The sequence below is a fragment of the Protopterus annectens genome, chromosome 11.part0 (genome assembly GCF_019279795.1).
Source record: "Protopterus annectens isolate FY-2018-M chromosome 11.part0, PAN1.0, whole genome shotgun sequence".
Classification (NCBI taxonomy): Eukaryota; Metazoa; Chordata; order Ceratodontiformes; family Protopteridae; genus Protopterus; species Protopterus annectens.
In genome coordinates this window covers 1,041,101,401-1,041,122,969 of record NC_056745.1, presented here as the reverse complement: position 1 = coordinate 1,041,122,969, position 21,569 = coordinate 1,041,101,401, and the positions used below count along the sequence as shown (strand labels likewise).

Genomic DNA, 21,569 nt, shown 5'->3' with positions numbered 1-21,569 from the left:
ACCCTGTGGGTGATAGATTTCTGATCCCTTACAGAGATCTTTACAATGAGGATGTGCTCAGAGTCCTGCAGGAGGCCAAGAAACCTAATACCAGGAGATCTTTTGTCTAAGCAGAAAAGATTCCACATGTGGTGTCTACAATGACAGTTGAACCCTTTGCAGGGTGATGTCCCCTTGGTATCGTTATGTCTGTGTGAACTCTTGCAGACAGAACTGGCATATGCCTCTTAAGGCCTACCTTTCAGCTTGTCTGCTTCTGGATCCCCCCTTGGCATCTTGATTTCCTGTAACGTTATTCCTAAAGAGAGTGCTGCATCTCAGGCACCCCCAGGAAACCTGTTCCACCCCCATGGGACCTGAACTACGTTTTAGAGAAGCACAAAGTGGCCTTATTTTGAACCAGCTTCTAAGGCCTCTCTGAAACACTATACTTGGAAAACTGTACTCCTAGTAGCCTTGCCGTCCGCCAGAAGAGTGTCACAGTTACAGGCCTTCATGGCTATTTCCCCTTTCTCACCTTCCACAAGGACAGAGCAACTCTTAAGACCAATCCTTCCTTTATGCCCAAAGTTGTCAATGAGTTATCATTAGACCAAGGCATTCGCCTGCCCACCTTCTTTCCTCATCCACAGAAAGACAGTGAGAGTCTTACAACTCCCTTGATGTTCATGGACAGCTTAGATTTTACCTTGACAAGACCAAGTCTATCAGGAAATTGGACCGATTGTTTGTCTCCTTTCTTCCCAGGGCTCTGAGGAAAGCAGTGACAAAGCAGACCATTTCTGCCTGGATTTCCAGGGCAATTTCTTTCTGCTACTCATACCATAGAAAATCCTTAGGATCCAGGATAAAGGCTCACTCCGGTAGAGCCATGGCTTCATCTGGAGCCTTCTTTAAGGGACTGGACACTGCCTCCATTTTAGAGGCAGCTACATGGACCTCTGTACACACCTTTACCAAACCGTATAGATTGGACCACATTTCCAAATCTAGGGTGGGATTTGCCAGGGCAATCTTCCATGGATTTCTAGAGAACAGTTCCAAGCCTCCACCCTCTTCCCTTTAAGCTTTGGCACTCGCACAAGGGTTTGGAATACTGCAACATGAGAATAAAAGAGCATGGAATAGTTGTGCAAAATCTTACCATAGCTATAGATGTCCTCCTTTTCCATGTTGCAGTATTCCTTCCCTCCCTCCTTTCCCTTTTACTAAACTGTCCCTTGTTGGATGGCACTGGACTCTTATGTCCTTCTATTCCCATGTTGCAGTATTCATCACATATGGGTGGTCTCCTCTTACTTACCCGAACATCCAACCGGTATCCAAAAGTTTTCATTCGTTGTATGGTGCATGGGACGTCTGACGTGGCTAGTGCAATGTGGGCCATAAAAGTGACGGCTGCCTACACCAGCCCCCAAGAACTTCTCAGCCGTCAGTCTAACATCAGGTCTTCCTGCCATCCTGGCCATCTGATTACAAGAAATCAGATAAGTGCCCTGTTGGGGAACGTTTTAGCCATTTTATTTAATGCCTGTTCATGCCACGGTGGTGCAGCGGTAGCATTGTCGCCTCACAGCAAGAGGTTCTCTCATTCTATTCTCAGCTGGAGCGCCTTCTGTGTGGAGTCTGCATGTCCTCCCCGTGGTCAACTGGCGTTCGAAAGACATGCGTGAATGGGCGTGCCTTCCTTAAAGGTTGGACATCGGGCTGGCACCTCGGCACTGTAAAAATCTACTGCCAATCATTAGCAGACCGGAGTTCTGCTGTGGTGACCCCTAACAGGGAAAAGCCGAAAGAAGAAGATTTAATGCCTGTTCATGTGATCCTGAACGGGCAAATATGGCTGTCAGATACCCCACAAGGACACCCATGATCAGTGTCTCTTCTGTTTACGTCAGTTGCACGACTACAAGGCCTGCTCTATTTGTCTGGCATCTGTTCCCAAAACCTTGTGCAGCTGTCTGCATGCGCTCAGTCTCTACTTGGAAAATCAGTGACTAAAGCAAATAGCCTTGGGTATGGAGGGTCCCATTGCCGTACCGCCAAAAAAGGCCAAGACTATCAGGCCTATTTCTACTGCTGCGCCTCCTGTGTCGACCCTCAGCCTGTGGTTGATGCCGGCCTGGTAAAGGATCAAGGGTCTGCCACTTCGGATTTAGTGGGTACCTCCATGGAAGCTGCAAAATCCTGCACAGAGGACACATCAGTTGAGGCTTTAACGATGTCTATCTCAGATGCCGGGGGGAACAGATGATTCCCGTAGGTCCTTTGGATCCCTCCAGTTCATTAGTCACCTAATTTCAGGCCTTCCTCCCATCAGATGCCCGCCAGGCCTCTTAAGAGAAAGGAAAAAAAGAAGCACATTTCTTCTTCTCCTGAAAGCATGCCTGCTTGGCAGGCCTTCAGCCAAAGTTTGTTTAATGCCTTCATGGCCTTACAGCCTTCCACTACAGGGACTTATACAATGCTTCCTCCTACTCTGAGCCCTAGGCTTCAAATGTCTGACCCATCCATGAAGACAGAGTATTTTTCTGATTCATCTGAGGAATCGTTCTCCTATATGTCTCAAGCTTCCTTTTCCCTTGAGATATGGCTCCCCAGAGGAAGAATCGATTGACCCCAACTCCCCAGCGAAGGATTTGATCTTTGGGGAAACCATAGTCAAGATGAAAGTGCATTTTAAGTGGGAATCCTCTGAAATGACTGAGGCTCAAAAAAGATATGACCTCATTCAGATGGATTCACCAACCCCTACTGCTGACCCTCCAGTTCTGCCTGCCTTTCTGGATGCCTTCTCCTCAGCATCCTGGAACCCCAATTTTCAACTCACTGCTCCACGCAGGCTTGATAGATTTTATACGGTTCCTGAAACTAAGTGTCTTGTAAAATGTCCTCTAGCAGACGCAGCCACAATTTCCATATCCACAGATAAGGCATCTAAACTATTGCCCACCACCACCATTCTCCCTGCTGACAAAGACAGCAAAACCATGGAGCATCTGGGTAATGAAATTTACACGTCTGCCTGCTACTCTGGCCTTCAGGGCTACAAACTACCAGACACACTTGGCTAAATATGCCGTATCTCTCCTGGAGAAAGCCTCCAAGGAATTGTCTGATGCACAAGATTTTGCTGCCAATGCCTCCCTGTCTTCCCTTCTGGCTCTCACCTTCATAAAGTGCAGTTATGATGCTGCTGAAGCTTCAGCTAGGTCAGCAGCATCAGCATCTGCCCAGCCCATTCCAGATGACTTTAGGGCAAAGCTGATTGATGCCCCTCTGGACAATGCAGCTTTGTTGGGTACTAAAGTAGCTGATTTATTTAAGTCTCTACAGCACAAGGGAAAGAGATGCAGGATTTAAAACTCCTGCTAGAATCCCCCATCCAAAAATTACAAAGTTACTATCCTGCTAAAACTCGGTTTATTAGAAAGCACTCTCACCCTGATGCTCACACTAGGTCTCGAACAACCAGGAAGCAACCTCATCTTGCTAGAGCTTCCACCTCCTCTAACCAGAGGCCGCCCTTTCAAGACAGGGCAGGTAGTATTTGACTACCTGCCATCTCTGAAACCAACACCCCCACCCCTCCTTTTCTACCTCTGTCTGTTCATCTCTCACTGTCTGCTGTGTGGACAACCATCACAACAGACAAATGGGTCATTTCAGTCATTCAGAATGGGTACTTTATGACCTGCCTTATGCTGCCAAAGTGAAAGGAGTATACCACAACCTTCAAAACAACAGCTACACCTATTGCAGCCAGTACTACAAACCCTGCTGGGCCAAGGCACTATTGAAACAGTGCCACTGGCTGCAAAAGGGAGAGGTTTCTACTACAGGATTTTCCTAGTCACAAAAAAAAAAAAAATCCTTTGAGATCAGTCCTGGATCTCTCTTCTCAGCCTCTTCCTATACGTTCCTACTTTCAGGATGTTGACCTTACCAACTCTTCCCACTACTGCTTCCCCAAGGATTCATGGCCACCTTAGATAAAAAGGATGCCTATCTTCACATCCCCATCAAGCCCAGCTTCAGGAAATACTTTAGGTTTTCTGTGGGCCCTTCTCACTTTCATTTCTCTGCCTTGCCCTTTGGACTCTCCACTGCACCCAGGGTATTCACCAAATGTCTTGCTCAGTTATTGCCTTTTGCAGAACAAAAATAATCTAGATATTTCCCTATCTGGATGACCTGCTTGTACAGGCAGACTGCAAGGAGACCCTCCTGCAACACATACTTGCCACTTCCATCCTACAGTCCCTGGGATTTCAGATCAGCTTCCCATAATCCCAACTGGAACCTTCTCAAGACATTGTCTTCCTGGGGTGTAGGATTCGCACAGACATCATGAGAGCCTATCTTCCCCAACAAAAAGGGGGAATGTTTAACAACACCTACTTCTGGTCCTTCAGACAACAGAATTTGACAGCAAGGCAGTACCTGAGGGCTCCTTGGCTACATGGCAGCCACTATCCCTATGTTACCATTAGCAAGACTCCATATGAGAAAGTTGCAGTGGTACCCAAGGTCAGTCTGGACCCAGCACTTACACCCCTTGGAGTACAAAGTTCCCCTCCTACCCTGCCTCAAACTAGAAATCCATTGGTGGCTGAAGCAAGTGAACCTCAACCCAGGTCTTCCCCTCCGGCCACCCCAGCATAAACAGATCATGCACACAGATGCCTCAGACTTGGGCTGAGGAGCAACTCTGGTCCATCTGAAAGTGTAGGGACTGTGGCCAGAGCCACAAAAAAAAGAACACATAAATGTCCAAGAAATGAGGGAAAATGATCTTCGTGTTTCACTGTTGAAGTCATTACATTTGGGTTATCTGCCTTTAGGTAGCCCTCAGCCGGCCTGAATACCAGAGTCTTGGATTCCTGCGTTGGATGCTGTTCCTTCTTCCATGACGTCAGGTCGTCAGAGGTATAGAACATGCAGCCGCCGCCATTACATCAGTCTTTCTTGCTGCCCGAAGCAGAAGCAGTTTGCAAGTGCTGGTCATCCGACTCCTGAAATTTTCGTTTTCGAGTTTCAGAACCAAAGTCTTCGAAAAAGCTAAGTACCCCGTTGGAGATTCCTTTTTCTTGCTCATTCCCTCCAGTAGAGCTCTTTTGAGTGTGTACCTTTAACTCCCAGTGGGTGTGGCTTCAGGCTTTAAAAAAATTACGTTATCACATTACAGTTCTAACAAATACTTATTGACAGAGGTCATATATCAATACAATTGTGTTTGCGTTCATATGTGCTTCAGGATAAAATATTCTGATACCTTGTGTGTAGCACGTTTTGGAATTATTAATGCAAATATGAATAGGCAATATTTGACGCCTAGAGGAGCAGTAGGAGGTAACTGCAGAAACGCCTGTAAACTCACTTGGCTGTAATGAGTTAACCGATGTCAGTAAAAGTTAACAGTTGTCTTACCTGTGGAAAGCAAACACCTCCTAAAGATTTTCCTTCGTACTGCATTCCTTGCTTAGGCCTAGACCACGACATCCCTCGCTGTCAGTTTTGTGCCTTATTTATCCCCCGAACTATTCATTGTCTGTATATTTTCGCAGGAAATTATTTTGGTACTCTGTTTAACTATCCAGAAATAGCTTCGGTAAGCCATCCGACTACCGATATTCTGAAAAAAAGAAAGGACAGACGGACCGCATAGGTCCAAAACTGCTGACGACACTTCCGTTAAGCTAGTCGTTACTTCACCGGTACTCATTGAGGTGCTTTCGCAGCCCCTGATGCACACTATTTCAGATTCGCAGGCCTCTGCTGAGACCCATTTGGAGTCTGGTATGCCGCGCGATGCTTCTTCGACTATGGAACCTGCGGATGTCTCTACCTTGGATGCAGGCACCGGCTTCTGAGGGTGTATTCAGGCCTACAGATTTTCATTTTAAGCTGACGCCATCTTCTTAGGCCTAAAACTCGACCCACGCCTAGAAAACCGACGTCCAAACCACATGGTCAGGCCCATATGCCTAAAAATCAAATGCTTAGAATGGATGAAGACCTTATTACTTTAATTAGGGGAAGCCAGCCTTCCCCCTCTGAGACCTAGAACTGATTTTCCTTCTGATTCTTCTGATCAGGATTCTGAAATGTCTGTTTCTTCTGATTACCAGGATTTGCCCTTGTCTACCTATGAGGATTCTGATGCAGAGGATTCCATTCCCTCTGCTTCCCCTCCAGAAGATTTTTCCTGTGGTGAAACCTTGCACACTCTTAGGGAGCATATGACTCCAAAAAGAAGCTTAGGGAATTCTTACTCCTCCCTCTACACAGGCCTTTAGCAGTCCCTCCTGTTCTGGACATTGTAGATGATGCCTTTTTGGAATCTAGCTTGGCCCCAGACACTTTACCTCCAACTCCAAGAAAACCTGACTGGTATTACAGAGTACCTGACTCTCACAAGTTCCTCTTCAAGAATCCTACTGCGGATCCAGAGACCATTTCCCAAGGACCAAAGGGCATTAAGGCTACTGCTGCCAAAAACCCTACCCCCTCTGATAGAGATTCCAGGGCCTTGGACAGATGGGGTAAGAAGGTATACACTTCTGCTACTTTGGCCATTGGGGCCTTAAATTGCCAGTTTCATATGTTAAATAATCAGCAGCATATTATGGGACTACTTAAACAAAAAATTATGGTGATTCTTGACTGTGCTGAACATAAAGAATTACAGGATTTAATGCATTCTGCTGAACAAGTTGGTAAACATACTCTGCAATGTGGTTTTGACTCTTTAGAAGCATCTTGCAGGGCTGCTGTCACTGGGTCTGTACTTAGAAGGCATGCTTGGCTTAAGGAACAAAACTTGCCAGATCATGTTAAAGCTAAATTACTGAATGCTCCCTTAAACCAAGACTGCTTGTTTGGCAAAAAGGCAGAACAGGTCCTTAAAAAGATGGAGGAAAAAGCTAAATCTATGCAAACTGTTAAAGATTTCCTGCAAGTACAGCCTCCCAGATTTAGTAGGCATTGGCCTTATAAGAATTGGTCCTTTCCAGTCTCTTCTAGGCCTTCTCAGTCCAAACCCAGGAACAGCAGACCACCTAGGTTACCGTCTCAGATTACACATAAGCCTAAGCAGTGGGGGGGCTCCCACTTCCAAAGCTGGAAGTAGTAATACACCCCCTCTGGAAAAATGTCACAATGACTTAACCTTAACCCTTCCAAGCCCTGCTCAACTGCCTGCTCCCTTAGGAGGAAAGCTCGCTCTGAATGCAAAAAACTGGGAACTCATTACCCAGGACAAATGGGTTTTAAATATAGTTTTCCAAGGATACAGATTCAGCTTCCACACTTTACCAGCCCCAAATGGTTGGCCAGACCTACTCCCAAATCAGTGGGCAGAGGCCCAACAGCATGTTCTCTCTCTCCTATGTATCAGGGCTATTCGACCTCTCCCAGCTGAAGAAAGGGGACAAGGTTTTTACATAAGACTTTTCCTGGTGCCCAGAAAAGACCGCTCCTGGCGTCCTATCCTGGACCTTTTTATTCTAAACACCATTTTTGGTAATCCCAAAATTCAAAATGTCAACACTTCAACAGCTGCTTCCTATGCTAGGCAAAGATGCCTGATTGGCAACCTTAGACTTAAAGGAAGCTTACCTGCACATTCCAATAAGGTAATCTTGCAGGAAATACCTACGCTTCAGAGCAGGCTCCATACACTATCGGTTCTCTGCACTTCCCTTTGGCTTATGTACTGCGCCCAGGGTATTCACAGTGTCTAGCTCCAGCCATTGCATTTTGCAGGCAGAGAAATATTCAAATATACCCATACCTGGGTGATTGTCTAATTCAGGCAGAAAGCCTGGACATGCTATTAAAACATCTGGCATTTGTTAAAAAAAAGTCTAATTTTGCTGGGGTACACACCATAAACAAAAAGGAATCTCATCTGGTACCCTGCCAACAGATTGTATTTCTGGGAGCAAGCTTGAACACAACTTCCCAGATGGCTTACCTCACGCCAGAGAAGCAAGTTTATTTGACAGCCTACTTCAAACTACTGGCCACAAAGACCCAGCTATCTGCAAGGAAAATTTGCAAGCCCTGAGGTTCATGGCCTCTTGAATTTTTCTAATTCCATATGCAAGACTGCATATGAGGACACTACAATGGTATCTAAAAAGCCTATGGTGTCAACATTCTCAGGACCTAAATCAATGATTCGTATTATTCCTTGCATAAAAACAGAGCTCCTTTGGTGGGCAGAGGCCTGCCACCTCAACAAGGGTCTCCCTTTCAAACTACCCCCTGCCGCCCAAACCCTGACTACCGACGCACCAGACTATGCATAGGGGGCTCACTTGGCAGGGCAGTGCATTCAGGGCAAATTGAACCCAAGTCAGATGCACCTGCATGTCAACCAAAAACAGATGTTAGCTGTACAAAATTCCTTCAAGGACAGCATTCTTCCAGGACAATTATTGGTAAGGACAGACAACACTACAGTTAAGCGGTACATAAACAAGCAGGGGGAACCCACTCGTACCCTCTCTGCAGACTAGCCATGGCTCCGTGGAACACAGCCTTGAGCTACCAAGTGCACCTACAAGCTCAATTCCTGCCAGGCAAGCTAAATTCACTGGCAGACGACTTAAGCAGAAATCTCATGGACCCACACGAATGGAAACTGAAACCAAAAATATTCAACCTCCTTGAGGAACAAATGGGAGACTCCAGAGATAGACCTGTTTACCTCCCCCCAGAACTACCAATTGGACAAATTCTGCACAAGGACTCCCCACAGTCAAGCTTGGAAAGTGGATGCCCTGTCCTTCACCTGGGAAAGCCTCTCTGTTTATGCCTTTCCCCCTTCTACCTCTCCTTTTGAAGGTTCTGATAAAGTTCAAACAGGACAAACCAAGGACAATTCTTATTGCACCAGACTGGCCTCGTCAGCACTGGTACCCCCTCTTGCGCAGCATGATACTGCTGGATCCATGGCACCTACCTCAGACACCTTCCTTGCTGTCCCAGCAGGCGGGCCAGATTTTGCACCCTCTCCTTCAAACCCTAAACCTTGCAGTCTAGCTAATTCCTTGAGCTCTCCAATAGCATCCCTCAGTAAGCAGGTGCTAGAGGTCATTCTGGAAACAAGGAGACCTAGTATTAGAAAATCCTATGCTGAAAAGTGGAAAAGATACTATTGAGCCAGACCCAAGGAGCGGGCACTACGGTGCCCAGTTTACCTCATATTCTTCAGTACTTAACAGAAATGCTCCACAAGGGCCTATCCTTCTTGTCAATTAAAATTCATGCCTCTGCAATTTCAGCACATTATAATACTGAACCCCCCCTCCTGTTAAAGCAATTCCTCAGAGGGGCTAAAAATGTAAGACCCCCCCAGGCGAGCCCCTACTCCAGCCTGGGATCTTAACTTTGTATTGGAAAAGCTCACTCTCCCTCCATTTGAACCAGCTGCAACAGCAGAGTTGAAATTCCTTTCTTGGAAAACAGCCTTCCTTCTAGCCATCACTTCAGCAAGAAGAGTGTCTGAATTACAGGCCCTCATGGCAGTGGAGCCCTTCATTATCTTCCATGCAGACAGGGTTTCCCTCAGGACCAATCCTTCCTTTGCCCAAGGTGGTGTTTAGTGTGGCTCTAATAGGTCATTTGCTTACATTTTTTCCTAATCCACAAAACAAAGGAGAATGAATTCTGCACTCTTTGGACGTGCACAGACAACTGAGATTTTATTTGGACAGGACGAAGCCTCTCAGAAAATCTGAACAGCTGCTAGTTTGGCTTTGCTGCAGGGTCAGAGGGGAAGGCCATTTCAAAGCAAACCATTTCTAAATGGATAGCCTATTGCATTAATTTCTGCTATAAGCACCATGGAAAACATACCCCACAGGGGATAAGGTCACATTCCACCAGGGCTACATCTACCTCTACAGCCTTTCTCAGAGGGGTCCCTACCAGGGACATCCTAGAAGCTGCTACCTGGAGCTCTGTTCATACCTTCACCAAGCATTACCACATACCTATTTTTTTCTAAATCCAGAGCTGGTTTTGGCACTGCAGTATTGCAGGACTTAATAGCTGGCCCTAATGCTCTCTAACTTCCTCCTCCCTTCCTTAGCTTTGGGAATCTACCCAAATGTAATGACTCCAACACTGAAACACTAAGAACACATAGTACAGTTGTGTACACCTACCATAAATGTAGATGGTAGAGTGTATTCACTGTTGCAGTCCTGGTTACCCTCTTCCAGCCCCCTGACTTCTCTTGGCTCTACCTTTCCTTTCTGTTTGGTGTATTTGAGCTTTCTGGTGTATTTGCTTTTTGTTGGAGGTGTAACTTAACATATAATTGCTTCCCATTGTGGGGGCACCTGACATCTGGGGCAAGAAAAACTGATGCAATAGCATTGGCTGCATGTTTTATACCCCTGACTACTTGACGTCATTGAAGAAAGGACAGCATCCGATGCAGAAATCCAAGACTCTGGTATTCAGGCCAGCTGAGGGCTACCTGCAGGCAAGTAACGCAAATGTAATGACTGCAACGGTGAATACACTTGAACATCTACATTTATTGTAAGTGTACACAACTGTACTTTCTCCTGGCCCTTCAGGCCTTCCAAACCTATATACGACAGGGACCTCTAAAGATCTTCAGTACCACAGTGCTGTGGTATCTCAAACAGTGGAGACCAAATCTTATCTACTTTGCAGACTAGTTCACCTAGTGTGGGAACTGGCCACCTGCCAGGGAGTTACCCTGCAGGCGGTCTACATTACTTCATTGCAGAAAGCTCAGGCAGGGACTCTCAGCAGATCCATCGCAAACGACCACGAATGGGTGTTGCACAGGAATGTTTTTCTGGACCTGGTCCACTGGTGGGGTACACCTCAAATAGACCTGTTTGCCTCCATCAAGAGGCAAATTCCTTACTTCTGCACCAGGCTTCCACAGCCTCGGACAGTGGCAACAGATGCCTTCTCAATCTCTTGGAAGGGGAAGTTTCTCTATGCATTCCTCCCTTCCCACTTAATCAGAAGGTCCTACTGAAAATTCAGCAGGGCAGGCCAAAAATCTTGTTGGTGACTCCCTATTGGCCAAGACAGCGTTAGTTCTCCCTAATACAGCTATCCAAGGGCAATCGCCACAAGTTACACCTCAGAGTGGACCTTCTCACACAGCACAAGGGATCCCAAATCCACACACATTGGCAGTTGCTGCACCTCACTCTGTGGCTAATAGGATTCAAATCCCCCTTCAGACACCTTTTACAATGAGGCCATGCTTACTGTTCTGCGGAGGCCAGGAAACCAAATACTAGAACATTTTACCTTTGTAAGTGGAAGAGATTTTCTATATGGTGTCTCAAAAGACAGTTGGACCCACTTGCTACAGAGACCTCTCTAGTTCTGTCTTACCTGTGTGAACTATTGCAGACAGGATTGGCTTACTGTTCCATTAAAGCCCACCTGTCTGCCATTTCAGCATGCCTTCCTACCCTTCACTTGGCTCCTTCATACATTTGAAAAAATATAAGTAAAAAAAAGATCTTTAAGAATGTTTTTTTATTCAGTTGCTCTAAAAGTAAAAAAAAAAATTAATAAAAAAAAAGTGAAAACTTTGCAAAAGAAACCAACAAAAGCTGATTTCAGAAATGCATTCGAGGTTGATTTTGTTAATTCTGGTAATGAGGTATCAGTAGTAGCAGGTATCTCCAAAACTAACCTCAAATGCTTTTCTGAAATCAGCTTGCCTGTTTCTTTTGCAAAGTGTTCAGTAACTCTAAAAAGTAAAAAAGTAAGGAAGAAGAGTGAATAAAAAGCATTCTTTATAAAAAAAAAAAAATCTTTTTTTTACTTGTATTTTTACTTAAAAACGAAGAAAAGTGGGAAGTCAGCAATGCAGGCAACACCTACATCGTGGGCATCAATCATTATGCAATAGACAGTATCTCAGCACCCTGGACAGATCAGCACATTGAGGAATGAGACAGAGCCAAATCATTATGTAACACACAGCACTTCGTCACCCTGGACAGGTCAGTGTATGGAAGACATAGTGCTCAGCTGTAGAGATTTTCACAGAATGTCCAGATTTTTACCTCATATTTTTGGTCTGTTCCTCATAAAATTTGTGGTTTGCTGGCAAATCACTGTGGACTGAAGTCACTAAATAATGACATACATTTGTGTTTCTTTTTAGGCCTTTGTCCCCCATTATTCTAAGCTTTGTGCAAATTTTTTGCACTAAGAGGTTGAGAGGTATCATCAAGGAGTGTGACAGAACCACAGAGGGGAAAAGCCGCAAAGCCAATTTCAATAAAAAGTGTTCTAAAAAAATTTTTTTATCTGAACTCCCCATCCCCACTACTAACCTTGCATGGTCATTACTCTGCATACTTCATCAACCATCTACCGCCTTTGCTGTTAAGACAGCCTCCATACCAAGTGCTACCTTATATCACTGCCCCCAGCATTCTTACAGTATATGTAAACCTTAAATGTGTAGTTTGCCTACCTCAATCCTTTTCAACCTATTTTTTTTGTGTGTCATAGCAGCCCCTCCAGCCCTTGTTTACACCCTCACCAGCACCCTGTCCAGCTTAAGAGAATGGTTCAACCTCCCTGCCCCCACATTCCATGTGATACAGTTGCCCCCCTCCCCAACACTCCCTTAATGCCTTTTCCATTTGCATGAGCTATGCCTTTCTGATTTTTAGAGCCAAGATGGACCTCATTACCCTCTCCCCGACAGCTGGTTGTTATTTGGTGTATGCACAAACTCTGCTGCAGCTACTGAATTCACTAATTGTCCCCCACACACACACACACACACACACCTTTCATGCAGCCACCAAGCTAACAAAACATACAGACTTGCCATCCAAGCACGTCATCATTCATCTAGAGAATCAGCCCAGAAAATGTAAGCTTAGGTACCCAGAACACTGCAGAGGTCCCTGACTCTCAAGCAGTTCTTAGCCTCCTGCTTAGATTCCATATACTCTTATCAGCACATACCAGACACCTACCCCCCCCACAATATTTATGCACATATTGCTATCGCATACGCCCATCTTAGTGTCAGGCCTCAAGGTTCCACGCTTCACATCATACACAAGTGCCCACTGAGTAACCACTATTCAAACACGGAATCAGTCATTCACACTTAACCAGTAAAAGATTGATCACCTGTTCTGTTGCATCATAGTCCTTCACATCTGCAGCCCTCTTATCTAAGCTCTTAACCACCCCCCCATGTAATCTAAACAAATTTCCATTCATATCACTGTTCAGTCATTTACATCCTCTTCACATGTGCTGCCAAAATCCCTAGGGAGAACATAGTTATCCTAGTAAAATACCAAGAATCGGTCTTCTTTGCACTCAGTCTGAGGCATTGAAGAAACTAAATTTAACCTTACAAGCTACCTACTATTGTAAGAGGGCCCAATATCTCATTCATAAGGTCAGCTGATTTCGGCAAAATATTTTTCTCCTTTCTTCACACCAACCACCTGCATGTCCTGTCACCTCATCCATCTTTGGCCTTCCTCTTACCTGGCAGCTCCAGCCTTAGTATCCTTTTCCCAATATACCCAGCATCCCTCCTCAGCACATGTTCAAACCAGCGCATTCTCATCCCTCTGGCTTTATCTCCAAGCCATCCAACCTGGGCTGACCCTCAAATAAACTGATTCCTAATCCTGTCCATCCTCGTCACACCCAGTACAAATCTTAACATCTTTAACTCTACCGCTTTCCAGGTCTGACTCCTGTCTTTGTCAATGCCACCATCTCCAGCCCGTATAACATAGCTGGTCTCACTACCCTCTTATATACCTTCCCTTTCACTCTACTGGTACCCGTCTGTCACAAATCACTCCTGACAACTCTTCTCTACCCACTCCACCCTCCCTGTACTCTCTTTTTCACCTCTCTTCCACACTAACCATTACTCTGAACTGTTGATACCAAGTATTTAAACTCATCCACTTTCGCCAACTCTACTCCCTGCATCCTCTGTCCTCCCTCTCATTCACACACATGTATTCTGTCTTAGTCCTGCTGACCTTCATTCTTTTGTCTAGAGCGTATCTCCACCTCTCCAGGTTCCTCTTAGCCTGTTCCCTACTCTCACTACAGATCACAATGTCATCTGCAAACATAGTCCATGGGGACTCCTGTCTGATCTCATCTGTCAGCCTGTCCATCACGATTGCAAATAAGAAAGAGCTCAGAGCTGATCCTTGATGTAATCCCACCTCCACCTTAAACACATCCATCACTCCTACCACAGACCTCACCACTGTCACACTACCCTTATACATATCCTGTACCACTCTTACATACTTCTCTGCCACTCCCTCGTACAATATCACAACTCCTCTCTAGGCACCCTGTCATATGCTTTCTCCAAGTCCACAAAGACACAGTGCAACTCCCCCTGACCTTCTCTATCAACACACTTCGAGCAAACATCCCATCTGTAGTGCTCTTTCCTGGCATGAAACCATACTGCTGCTCACTAATAATCACCTCCCTTCTTAACCTAGCTTCCACTACTTTCCCATATCTTCATGCTGTGACTGATCAATTTTATCCCTCTGTAGTTACTACAGCTCTGCACATCACTCTCTCTTGAAAAATTGGTACCAAAACACTTCTCCACTCCTCAGGCATCCTCTCACTTTCGAAGATTTTATTACACAATCTAGTTAAAAACTCCACTGCCATCTCTCCTAAACACCTCCATGCTTCCACAGGTATGTCATCTGGACCAACAGCCTTTCCGTTCGTCATCCTCTTCATAACTGTCCTTACCTCCTCTTTGCTGATTCGTTGCACTTCCTGATTCACTATCCCCACATCATTCAGTCTTTCTGTTCATTCATCAGCCCCTCAAAGTACTCTCTCCATCTGCTCAACACACTTGCTTGTAAGTACGTTTCCCTCATTATCCTTTATCACCCTTACCTGCTGCACATCTTTCCCAGCTTGGTCCTTCTTTCTAACCAATCGGTACAGGTCATTTTCTCCCTCCTTAGTATCCAACCTTTCATATAACTCTCCATACACATTATCCTTAGCCTTCACCACCTTTCTCTTCGCCATACGCCTCATCTCCTTATACTCCTGTCTACTTTTTTCATTTATCTGACAAGCCCACTTCTTTTTCGCCAACCTCTTTCTCTGTATACTCTCCTGTACTTCCTTGCTCCACCACCGGGTCTCCTTGTCCCCTTTCCTGTGTTCAGATGTCACACCAAGCACCTTTCTAGCTGTCTCCCTTACCAGCTCTGCTGTAGTTACCCAGCTATTCGGTAACTCTTCACTGCCACCCAGTGCCTGTCTTAACTCTTCCCAGAACTCCACCTCACACTCACCCTTTTTCAAATTCCACCATTTGATCCTTGGCACTACCCTCACACTCCTCCTCCTCATGATCACTAGCATCATCATCCTATACTGCCTAACTACACTTTCCCCTGCCACTACTTTACAGTCTCCAATCTCCTTCAGGCTGGTCCTCGTACATAGGATATAATCCACCTGTGTGCATCTCCCCCCACTCTTGTACGTTCCCCTGTGCTCCTCCCTGTTCTTAAAATACGTGTCCACCACAGCCATGTCCATCCTTTTTGCAAAATCAACTACCATCTGCCCTTCTGCATTCCTCCCCTTAACACCATACCTCCCCATCATTTCCTCATCCCCTCTGCTCCCTTCACCAACATACCCATTGAAATCCGAGCCAATCACCACTCTCACCCTTGGGTACACTCATCACCACTTCATCCAACTCACTCCAAAATGTTTTTCTCATCTATCATACACCCAGCGTGTGGAGCATATGTACTAACAACATTCATCACCACACGATCAATTTCCAGCTTCATAAACATCACTCTGACACTCCAACTCCAAAACACTCTTGGCATACTGTTCCTTCAGGATAACCCCTACCCCATTCCTCCTCCCTTCCACACTGTGATAGAACAATTTGAACCAACCTCCGATGCACCTGGCCTTATTCCCCTTCCATTTGGTCTCTTGCATGCAAAGTATATCAGCCTTCCTTCTCTCCATCATATCAGCTAGCTCTCTCCCTATACCAGTCATACTGCCAACATTCAAAGTTCCTAACCTTCCTCCACTTTTCCTGCCTTCAGGCATCCCTTCCCCCTCTTCTTCTCCTTCGGACAACAGTAGCCCAGTTTCCACCAACACCCTGTTGGCTAATATTCCTGGTGGCGGTCTTTGTTAACCTGAGCCTTGACCAATCCAGTATGGAAATCTATATTGCTGTCCAGATATGTCATTTGGCAGAAGTTTTACACCCTATGCCCTTCTGGATGTAACCCTCCCCATTTATCTGGGCTTGGGACTGGCACAAAGAAATGCACTGGCTTGTGCATCCCCAGTTACTGGGTTTTCGGCAAAATATACTGACATTGCTTAAATATATGGACAAAGACCATTCATTGTGGCACAGTAAAAATAATGAAGTCTGCAAATTGTAGCATAAAACATAATAGTCAATTAATACAATCTAAGCCCCTACTTGGTCTTTGTGGCTTTGCAATTTTTATGAAAAGATTGTAGCAGGACATGTGAAATTTCACACTAGAGGAGCCACAGCAGTAACCACTACCTTTAAGGAGGGAAAGTTCAGCATCTGTCTGTCCAAACCTTCACCAACCATTATAATCTATTACCTGAATAGCCAAGGCAATATTTACCTCAACCTTACTTACAGGGTCTGTTTTCTTTTGTTAGTACTTCTTTTATTTCATTGTATACTACAAATTTTATGTACTTTGTAACATTTTGTTGGTATGTTTTGTCTAATTTCTTTATCCCTTGTTTAACCTTGTGGGAGCTTTTCTCCCCAGGACTCCATTGAAAACGGGCTCCTTCGGCCCAGTGGACTAGCCTGGTAAACAAATTATAAATAAATACATAAATAAAAATAAGTACAATGAGCATAGTACAATTTGTGTTTGGAATGTGCCTTAACTGTAGATGTTTGTTCACTGTTATGTTTATCTCCCTCCTTTTTCTTTTTTTTTTCTTTTTTATACCCTTCTTGTGGTTGGACTGATTACCCAGTCTTCTACCTCCTTACATTTGCTCCCTAGTACTTCTCTAAGCTGTCCCCTTCATAAGTTTGACCTAGTACCTGGAGTGGGAGCTTTGGAAGTCCTGGCTGTACTGCCATTTTTAGAGCTTATGCCATTGAGGCAACTCATGCCCTAGTTTTGGCTCAGACCCCATGGAGCTGAAAGGGGCAAGAACTAAAAATACTGTGTGTGGATGTCACACAGATGTGCTGATGTCCTGATGGGAGGACATCCCTCCAGCCTGGAGGAGGAAAGGTGAAAAGCTCTGGGAGCTTGGTTGGATGTAATGGCTTTAGCAGCAGGATACCCTAGTATTGTCACTACTGCAACACTGAGCATACTTTGCCATTTACAAGTATGGTAAGTTTCTAACTCACAGTTGCATTTTATACATGTAGTTGTAAATGCCACTTTGCTTACGTTTTTGGTTCACCTGTTTTTTTTTTTACCTTTGATAACCAGTACTTGCAACATAGTGCTGTAATCACTTTGGCACCTTGTAAAATTGTCACTTTTTTCGAGAGATCATGTAGAGTGACTTTCACAGACTCTTAATTAACAAAAATGTAATGAATTGTCAATAGTAGTGTAGGTGGTTAGTAGGTAAAGCCAGATATGAAAATTGTCAGCAGAGGAGTACAAATTTATTGACTTTTCCTTACATTTTAAATAACATACTTGATCTTTTTACAGTGGTGTTGCAGCAAGTACACCAGTCAAAACTGCAAACAAGGCTCCACCAACTCCTAGCTTTAGTGGAAAGTCCATCTGTGCTACATTTAGTGGAAAACGCACATCTACTTTACCAGCTTCATTAAATCGTTTATCTGGAATTGGTACTGCAGCTTCAAAGACTATGTTAAGGTCATCTTCGTCACCACACCTAACTTCCAATTTAAGTGGGATCAGAATGTCATCAAAGAAATCTTCTGCAAGGTAAGAAGATTACTGCATATTCTAACAGTAAAATTTTAATTTTTGCAGAAGTGACAGTTAAGATTTTGCATCAAGCTGCTGTTATTGCTTGACATCAGTGACTTGACTTGCGCCCAACCCACCCCCCCCACCCCAATTTTGGATTTGCCCTCTCTCCAGTCACAATTTTCTCAGAAGCCAATGCTTTAGGGTGCACATGCCTGATACTGATGTGTGTAGAGAAGCTCTTAATCCTCAGCTACAGCACAGGGAACAAGAACTTGAATTAAACTGCAACCAAGTCCTCCTAGAAGTAGAGCTTTTTTTTCTATAGGGTTAAGTTGAATTTTGACTATTTATAATTTGAGCTTGAACCTATCCTGTTTTTCATAGGATGATGAAAAGGCTGTAGGAGAAGATGTACCTCCAGCTCCCATCCTTTGGGGTGGTATTTGCCAAGATGTAGGCAATCCCTGTCACTTTTTTCAGTCCACCGGATCTTGTTGCTTGCCAGCCTCTAAGGAAATTATATCGTATTAACTATCCTTGGATTCTGGATACTCAAGACTCAGAATCCCCATGGACTCTGCAGAGCCCAGAGCACTAGTTGTACTAGAGCTTGCAGTTTGGGCCATGAATGTTAAACAAATAATTTGATATCAAGGGTCCTTCTTCATGGAACTTTGAGTATTATTACCTCTTCAGTTGAATTTGGCATTTTTCTAACAATCTAGCATTTTTGGATGTCTGTATGAGTAGCTGATGTATATTAAGATGTAAAGAGCTAGCTGCATAAGCACATCCCTGTAGTGCGCTGTCTCGCGTGCCACTGTGCAGATCTTGAGCTTTTCCATTGTCAGTAAAGGTTACAAAAATACAAATGTTTCTGGATTTCCGAAGTCCGCACTTGGCATTGCTTGTATTTTCCCAGGAAGGAATACTTGCCACACTTACCAGTGATTTTACTCTGGCTACTAGTGAACAAAAGTGTGAAAGTAATTTAACCTGGTTCATAAGGAAGAAGAAAGCTGAGCTCTCTCCATGTAGAGACCAGTCAATGAGGTTCTTCCAAGAAAGTATAGATTATAGATCAGAGTATCACCACAAGTCAAACACTCAGACTGTGCCCATGCGTAAACTTCTGCATGGGAAGTCCAGTTTTCTTTGAACCCCTGCAAAACCCTTCAGGTGGCGAACTTCCACCTTGACTAGCAAAATTTCAAGTCAGAACTGTGCTTATCAAGGATCTTTGTGGCAGAGGAGGCAAGCCCTTGGCTTTTACCCATGGGAGGTAAATGCCAAGGTTTTTCTGATATGTTTTTAGGGGATTTTGTAGAGTCACTTGATCAGCCTGGTTCTAGGGCAATGGCTCCTGGGCTGGCCCAGTCACTGATCAGGTGCAGTGAGGATAGGGATACTTTCCTAGGTCAATCTGCCAAGCTTCCATCAAGAAGGGTTTAGTGGGTGATACCACATTAAGGATGCCATATCTGAGGTCTGAACATCAAGTAGGTGTTTGACATTTGGTTGGAGCATTGATGCATTTCCCATTCTCTGCTTCTAGGTCTAACCAGTCCCAAAATAGAAGAACTATGCTCTTAGACCAAATTGTTATGGTCAGTCTTTCACTTTCTGTGCAGGCTGAGTCATGCAGTTGGGTGACTTGTTGGCCCAGTCATAGAGGTCCTGATTATGGTCCTTGCATGTCTGAGGGGGAGGGGTAATTCTCAAGATCTACTGATTTATGAACATTATCATGGTGGACCATGTTTTAATGCTCATGGGTCCTCCCCAGGAGAGTTGTGAGAGATCTTGATAAAGATGTTGGGACAGGCCATGTTATATATGGGTCGTATAGATTTGATGATCAGCAAATACAGTGATTAGCATGTTGCATGGCACACCCAAGTTCTAGAGAAACTCATTTAAATGTATTCCTCACTGGAGTAGAGATGCATATGCAAATGAGCTGAAGAACACACCCAAAGACAGTGAATTTGGTGGGTTACATGATTCTCAGAAAGGATACTTTGTGGTTTAAACAATGATAAAACAAAGGGCAGGCTGTTTACTGAAACAAAGTATCTTTATCAAAATCTGTGGATGTTTGCAGAGCCAGTGAAGTTTACTGCACATCTGAAATCATTAATGGATGAAAAGATAGTCTGTAAAATTTAAACTGAATCAAATAATAAGGCAGAAATGAGAAGTAAAGGTAGGATATGTTGTAAGAGTAGTGGATGTCAAGAGAGCCATGTGAGAATTTGACTTCAAAATGGAGACCGTATCAAATGGCCTATTTTAATTCAGTGTTGGAGTAGGAAGCATGCCATGTTATGTTTAGCTGTTAAGTTTCCAAAACTCTGTGCAAGAAAAGCGCATTGCTTTAAAGTGTGTTGATAATCTAAGAATGAAGACTGTTGATGCTGTGAAGTTTGAAAATTAATCGGTTATGCTCTCAAAGGAATGCAGTTTAGGCTTTTTGCAGGGAATGATGAGAATTAACAGAAGGTGGATTTTAAACTATGTATGTATAGGTGAAGATTGGCTGTGTCTTTTCCTAAGATAGAAAGCTTTGGTCTGTTTGGTTTGCAGGAGCAACTGTGTACATTAACCATTTCCAGTTACTGGATGGGACCACTGGGTCAGAACTCTCTGACATGCAGTTGTATGTTCATTAAGTTTGGACTTCAGCAGTCAGTGAATTTTCCTTATAATTTGAGCTGTTTAGATTGTGGGGAAATTAGGAATGGTGTAACAAATTTACAGTAAAACCAGACTGCATGGGTAGAGAATTTAATCAGATATGTTTTGGTTACTATATAGAGTCATAGCAATCACATACTGCGTAACTATGCTGATTTATTTATAGATTTAAGAAACTTGTCAGGAAAAAATCACATATAAATAAAACCTGTTGCTATGCCAGTAATTAATGCTTCCAGGACATTACATGCAGCTGTAAGGAATAAAGATGAACAGGAAATGAAGGTAATAGAAAACTTGGCTGTCACTAGCCAGCAGTTGGAGCGAACAGAATAGATCAGTTGTATGGTTGAGGGTGTAAGGAAAGACAAAATACATTTGTATTAATCTACAAAACTTGATAAGAGTGTTAAAGAGAACACTGCACATTACTTATAGTTGAAGTGGTTTCAGGAAGGCTAAAAGTTGTATTTTTTTCTGCATTTGATGCTATGCAGGGTTTCAGTTAGAGAAGGCTAGATGAGCATACTCCAAACAGCATACATTTAATACACCTTTATGAAGGTTATAGTGCCCTAGAAATTCACTTGGTGTTGTACCTGCTTCTGAGGTGTTCTGAAGAGCTGTTAGAATAATTGAAAGCTTTGAAGGTGTTAATATAATGCAGAAGTGCATAACAAAAGACCCTTAACACTGCTGAATAGATTAAAGCAGCACAAGTTTAATAAGTTTGAATGCAAAAGTGAGTCTTATCAGAAAAAGATGGGTCATATTCTAACATCCAGAGTGTCTGAAGCCTTTTGCAGAAATACCTTGCATATACACATATGTATTATCTAT

General features: G+C 44.0%; 1 protein-coding gene across 1 annotated transcript in view; it reads left to right on the top strand.

Moving 5' to 3' along the window:
- The window catches only part of GTSE1 (G2 and S-phase expressed 1), a 999,478-nt gene that overhangs the window by 546,841 nt on the left and 431,068 nt on the right, over window positions 1-21,569 (top strand). The window contains exon 7 of the mRNA XM_044087269.1: window positions 17,802-18,044. Within this exon, the coding sequence (XP_043943204.1) occupies window positions 17,802-18,044 (243 nt within the window). The remainder of the gene's footprint in view (window positions 1-17,801; window positions 18,045-21,569) is intronic.